General features: G+C 34.2%; 1 protein-coding gene across 1 annotated transcript; it reads right to left on the bottom strand.

The window, feature by feature from the left end:
* Positions 1-1,832: 1,832 nt before the first annotated feature.
* LOC112521296 (probable WRKY transcription factor 31) lies at positions 1,833-5,252 on the bottom strand. Its single transcript, XM_025130071.1, has 4 exons — positions 4,992-5,252; positions 4,823-4,903; positions 2,968-3,465; positions 1,833-2,851 (listed from the first exon to the last, which is right to left on the bottom strand). The coding sequence occupies exons 1-4, from the start codon at positions 5,250-5,252 to the stop codon at positions 2,045-2,047; spliced, it is 1,647 nt and encodes a 548-aa protein (XP_024985839.1). The 3' UTR covers positions 1,833-2,044.
* Positions 5,253-6,759: the final 1,507 nt, after the last annotated feature.

Genomic DNA, 6,759 nt, shown 5'->3' with positions numbered 1-6,759 from the left:
CATAGATTGTTACATTTTCCACCAAAGTCCAAAAATAATAACTAAAGACTAAGATATGGATTTGCTCCATATGATTTTTGGCCCCTACAACTCATTTATTACAAACCAATCTCACGTGGTTTAATTTGGTCCTCCAACTAATTCTGTCATGTCTTATCTGTTAACTATAATCATATGTCATTTACATGAAGGGTATTTTGGTCATTTTACAAGTAAAACTCATTAAAAATTGTCCAATATAACTATAACATTATTATAAAGATAAAGAACATCTTGCATAAGAACATTAATAACACCATAATAAAAAAAACAATTCAGAAGCACTAATTAGAAAAAAAAGAAACTAAGAAACCGAACGACTTTATTCTAAAACCAACTAATATAAAAACCCCTAATCAAAGCCTTAAGATCGCAACTGAACAACAACGTTATGAATTCATACATTTGATCAACGTCGTAGAAACCCAAAACCTATTGAAAAACCCACCACCACTCATAGTCGATTACATCTCTAGTTTAGACACCTCCGTGTTTTCCGATCAGTGAATGTGGAAACGCATCGATTTTTTAGGTACGATGTTTTATAAACAGATTCATTTGTAGGTTAAGTACCAAACTCAATTTGGTAGTCAAAAGGATTTTTGTTATTTCATTTGTAGGTATGATGTTCTCCCCTACAAGAAATAGTGTTTCAATGGGTAGTAGCAAGGTCAATTTGGTTATGATCTTAAAAGTAAGATATAATTAGGGTATATGGAATTTTAAACATAAATTTTAACTCAACCTGAAGCAACACGATGTCTAATCCAGTTGTAATATTTTTAAATTATAGGTTTTGGGTTGATATTGAGTTACTATTATTTGATGAACCCGATATCCTTGTATTTCTTGATTTAATATGATTGTTGAATTTTTATTAATATATACATTAGATAATTACACTATCACATATGTTCTTCAATCTATTCACATCTCTATATAACTTATTCGTATATATGTTGAGTATGAGAAAATTAATTGAATGTGATATATGTAAAAAGTATGGATAAGTTGTATCAAATAGTTGATGATGAAAAAGAAATTATGAGTAAAAAAACAACATATTCAAGGTTAGAATAATATTTTAATATATCAAAGTATCAACTCGACCAACCCGTACAGTTTAGGTTGGGTTGGGATAAGATTTTTCAAACCGCAAGCATTAGGTTGGGTTATTCAAATGTCTTCAACCCGATCAACCCAACCCATAAGCACTCCTAACACGTCAGATGCTATGTTAACACGATGTTAGACTAAATCGAAGGTAAAGTATATCACAATCTTGACTTTCTCCTTTGGATAATTATCTTTAAATCGATTTTATGAAAAACCCTTTTGGAAACGATAAGGAAGGACTTAATTCCATCTTAATGACATAAGAAAATACAATAAAAAAATAACCATTTTCCAATTTGATATATATAAATATATAGACTTGAGATCATGTGAGATCAAAGGTTTTTCGTGAGACCCGTAAGACCAATTCTCAACCCTTGGATTATATCTACAATCTGAACATTCATAATCACAAAATTGCCACGAGACTTCTCAATAATCACAAAATTGTCACCGTGCACCTTTAGACCATTAAATCATAAATTGGTCTTATGATCTCATGAAAAACTCTTAGTCTCACGTCAACCCAACCCATATATAAAGTCAGCTTCGTATTTATATAGTCGAACCACCATTCAAGACTCAACCAGTTGCGTACAAGGAAAGTAACCAAGAACTAAAATTCAAACTCAAAATGACGACTTTAATCAATATTAAATATCAGTAATCAATTCATGTCAAATAAAACAACCACCACATTCATCACCACCTTCATTGAAAATCTTGTGTAAACAAAGAAAGAAATGTATATGATCATATAACAGATTTGTACTTCCACCCAAGAATATGAACGATAAGAAAACATAATTCACATTAAATACTTGTAAATATGAAAAAATGGTGATTAAAAGAAGAAAAGAATTTGGAAGATAACTCCAACTTTCAGTTCCTATTGAAGCTGCTGGTCATGTTTGGAGCTGTAAGTGTTGTTGGTCTCGTTGTTGTTGTTGGAAGGAAAGGTATTAGCACCGTTGTTGTTGCCACCGCCGCCCATAATGGATGTGATTGCGGCGGCTAACGCTGCAGTGAAGTTTGGGTCGGCGGTGATGGCAGCAGTGGCAGCACTGATGGAATTTGATAACTGAGATTGGTGGAGTTGTGGTGTTGCAATCTGGTGGGGTGGTGGTTGATTGGAGATCACTTTGTTGTTTGATAATTGAAGACCGGAGAATCTTGATTGGTTGTACAGGGTGGCTCCACCGCCACCGTGATGAAATGCTTGTAATGGCATTGCAAGCGCCGATGGGGGAAATTGTGATGGTGGTTGATGATGACCATCAAATTGGATTGAACTGTTGGGTCCTTGAAACGTATTTGGAGGGTGGGTAAGGTCTAAGGTAATTGTTGGAAATGGGGCTGATGCTGATATGGTTGCGATACCGGAGGAGTTGGGTCGAATTGCGTGAGCCAATAGGTTAGGGTTCATGAAACCATCGGCACTTGATATTGAACCCGAGAGCAGCATGGTGGCTGCAGCCGATGTGGTCGATGCCATTGCGACTGCGGCTGGCGGGAGAGGATGGTTGTGAGTCCCTTCATATGTGGTTATTAAGATTGTTTGATCCTCTGCCCACCTTTGAACTTGTTTTCGAACTGGGCACCCCACTGCCATCGTGCAACGGTAATATGCACGTGGGCATGGGTTGCCTTTCGCCATTTTCTGGCCATACTTTCGCCATTGACATCCGTCGGTAATCTGTATATCATAAGATAATATAATTAGATCTCTAGGAGTTAACAAAAGTCTTGCATACTATATATAGCTAGTTTAAGTTTTGAATGAGTAGAATCAAATTGAAGTGAATTAATTACCATTGGTGCTTCGGAACGTGCCCGTACTGAAACACGGACTTTACGCATCGTTGCTTCATTTGCCTGGTCAGCGTTTTCAGGGACGACCAATTTGGGAACTTTGTTAGACATCCATACATCTGAATCTGGTGTATCCTCCCGACCAATAGTACTCTTACCATCTCTATCAACATTCTTCGACAATTCAACTGCATTCAACGCCGAGCCCGATTGCGTCTTCTCTTCCGAGGAAGAATCACGAGACGTCATTTCATTGGTACTTTGTCTGAGTTCCATAAACTGTCTGGGAACCGTTACCGGACCTTGATGAGAAGGACGATCGACGTTTTGATCTTGATTTTGAATGCTTGCATTTCTCATCTCTTGTTCTTGTTGTTGCATTAGGGTCACTAGATGCATTTGTAAGGCATTGTAATTGTTGCTCACTTGTAAATACATCTCTTTTAGCCTTTGGTTTTCTATGTTCATTTGTTGCAACTCATTTTGTAGATTTGCCAACTGATTATTAACATAAAAGCATAATTAGTTAATGAAGAACATTTAGATTAATGAGTAATAATCAAATTAATCAACAATATCACTAAGATTTCGATGATCTCTTGATCAGTCAGACTGAATAAATAACTGTATACTAGTTGTGTACTCGCGCAATGCAGCGGGAGCCGTGGATTTTAACGATTTTGAAGTTTCTCTGGTTTTATTAGAGAAGATTATAAGTTACACTTGGTCTTTCCATATTAATACAATTTGAATAAATAAAAGTTATGGTTCCAATTACAAGCTATCGATGAAAAAAAATGTTTGACAGTTTAAAATCAAATATATTTAAAATCCAACATATTTAAACGACTGCACAAATGTGTTTGATTTATACCAAGAGCAAAGAATCAGGAGATCGAGAGCAAGACCAAGAGTTCTAGAGCAATTGAATGAGAGATGAATGAGATAACTTTTAATAACTCATGATGAATATCAGTTTGAATCTTACATTGGGGGATAGGGAGAAGACATAGGTATGAGAGGGTGAAGACACGAGTGAAATATATCAAAAATATTTTAGAAACATAAAAAAAAGGTAATGATGTGCATGGATAACTCGTACTATATGTTATTTTAATTGTAGATTAAGATATTTTAAGACTAAATGCATAAAGTAGTAGTACTTAATGCATTATGAGTTTTTTTAAGACTTTGTGCATAAATGTATAGCACTTTGTGCATTAAAAATTGTTTTCAAGACTTTTGATAAATCTAGTTTATAAGGTAGTATAGATTAGTTTTTGTATAAGATGAAGCACAAATCAGAAGGTACTTCAGAAGCAGAAGCTTTTGAAAAAGACCCGTAAACTTTTGCAAAGAAATCAGAGGCTTCTAAACGAGAACTCGTAGGCTTTTGAATGAGTTTTGACTTTCTAAGTTACAATCCATAAAGACAACAAATTGCGTGTGGACACCGTACCTCCTAACTCACAACTCACGTTATGTTTATCTTATCACCTATACGATTTCATATAAATCACATCTACATCAAAACAATTTACGACACTAAAATCAAACGATTTTGCTTCTTTCAATATTGTATCTCAAAACAAACTATCGATAGACAAATAGGCTACAAACGTGTGCATCGATTCAAACCCTGATTTTTGGCTCTTTTTGAACAAGTATTGTGGTCCAAAAGTGTCACACATACATCATACTCATTTAACTCATCCATTTGCATATATATATATATATATATATATATATATATATTTGTCTTATAAAAAACAAAATTACATCCAAATAATAACGAAATTCTAGATCAAAACCACTAAAAAACGATCATTTGCATCACGTATAATATAACAAGTACCTTATTTGTTGTTCGATTTTCATCCCCATTTGACGAGATCCCATCAAATCGATCACTTTGCGTAACAAGATTCAAACCCGTCTATCAAATGAGAAAACCAATCATAATAAGCAATCATACAATTAATAAACCGAAGAAACGATATATATATACACACTTACAAACTTACATTTACATCAAGATCATTAGCATGGAAATTCTCATTCTTGACAACAACCTTATTACTGATCTGGTTTCTTGTGGAGAAAAGATCCATTTCAGCCAAAACTTTCCGGTGAGAATTCTCACCCTCGGCCGCCACATGATACGGCGGAGATGCTGCAGCGCCACCGTGAGCCATAGCAAACGGGTTCCACCGAGTATTATTCTGGTTCAGTAACAACAATGGCTCAGAAGTATCCAAGGTTGGTCTTAAGCTATATTTGCCCATAAATCAAGAAAATTCAGGAAGAGAGATTTGAGTTTTCAAGAATCTTTTAATGGTGGAAGGAAGAAGGGTATATAAAGAAGGAGGAGAGACGTAAAGACCAAAAACTTTGACTTTTTTTTAAATACGTGTGTGTGTGAATGTAGTGTGTGTGGGGATTAGGGTTTTGCAAAAAGTGCGTCAGGCCGTGCGTCATGATTTGTCCACGTGGCAGTGTGGGTCCCAGATAGAAGTTTCGTCTGCAACTTCTTTTCTAAGACTGAGTTTGACTCTATCCAAATTTGAGTTTGTAAAGCTTAATTTCTTAAAGGAGTCTTTGAGATTTAAAATTTGGTTTGAATAATTAACCATTTAACCAATAATTTAATCTTAAAACCATCATTTGAGATACCCAAAATACCCTTCAAAATATTTTCTCATTACATCACACCTACGTGAAATGCACATCCCCACCTTCTCTCTCTCTATATATGTATATGTATATAATTTTTGTATGTATAGATTAGTTTAAAAAATTAATGTGAAAGATGCAGAACTTCTATCAGAGATCTATCCTCTATCAAAAGTATTGATCTTTCTACAAACAAATTCACCGGCGGCATTGCCTATAGTATCAAAAGTGTGAAAGGTATCCAAAAGGTTCTTACTGTGTTCCATTTGTTAAACAATAGTTGAGATGAATTTCGGCAATGTAAATTTTATGAAAATCAAGAGATTATTGATTCAGATTCCAGACTTCAGACGTTTGTCAGTTTACAAAAAGAAATAGTCTTATTGAATCAAATTTCAGATTTCAGCACCACCTCTTATTAATCAAAATTAAAATAAAACTTCAGATTTTAGTATCTCTTAAAGCAGTCGGTCGTTCTAGGTCGACTTGCATAACGAGTTAGATATCTATGTTAATAAAAAAGATTAAATTAAATTGAATTTAAAATAATTTAATTTTAATATTAAAATTAAGATATGCATCTTTATGGGGATTGTCTACTTTCTCCGTGCGGTGCGGCATGTCGCACGTGACCACAAAATTGAAAGGTGCGAGAAAAGTCAATGTCTTTGACGGCTGGTAGTTTGTTGAAAATGTGGGTCGGATCGGACCCATCTTTTGACCCTTTTACCATCGATCTATTTATTCATTTGTTATTATTCAATACGAAATAATATAGATCTACTTTACAATTTCATGGATTTATTTTATATTTTTGTTTTTAATTAATAAATTAAATTAAAATTGTGGCTTAAAAACAAATTAAATTAACGAGCCAAAATTCATGTATAATATCACTACCAAACAGATCCACATTTTTTACGGTTATATCCATCAGAAATCCGCCGAAAAAAAAGATTTCTGACAGATATAACCGTCGTAAATACAGGTGTCGGTGATCAATTTTCCTGCAAATTTTGGCCGACGGAAAATTTTCACCGGTTTATTTAAAAAATCTTGATTAAATTAAGAAAATATTTAAGTTTTTTTAGAAATGGATCAATTACTGGCGGAAATATC

Source organism: Cynara cardunculus (genome assembly GCF_001531365.2).
Source record: "Cynara cardunculus var. scolymus isolate 2C chromosome LG 1, CcrdV1, whole genome shotgun sequence".
Classification (NCBI taxonomy): domain Eukaryota; kingdom Viridiplantae; phylum Streptophyta; class Magnoliopsida; order Asterales; family Asteraceae; genus Cynara; species Cynara cardunculus.
The sequence above is the reverse complement of the archived record's forward strand: the minus strand, read 5'-3'. Positions and strand labels throughout refer to the sequence as shown.

Coding starts and splice junctions, on each gene's coding strand:
- LOC112521296 (XM_025130071.1), bottom strand. CDS start 5,252: ATGGGCAAATATAGCTTAAGACCAACCTTGGATACTTCTGAGCCATTG. Junction 3,466..4,822: donor AAAATCGAACAACAAATAAG/GTACTTGTTATA, acceptor GTTAATAATCAG/TTGGCAAATCTACAAAATGA. Junction 2,852..2,967: donor CACGTTCCGAAGCACCAATG/GTAATTAATTCA, acceptor TATGATATACAG/ATTACCGACGGATGTCAATG.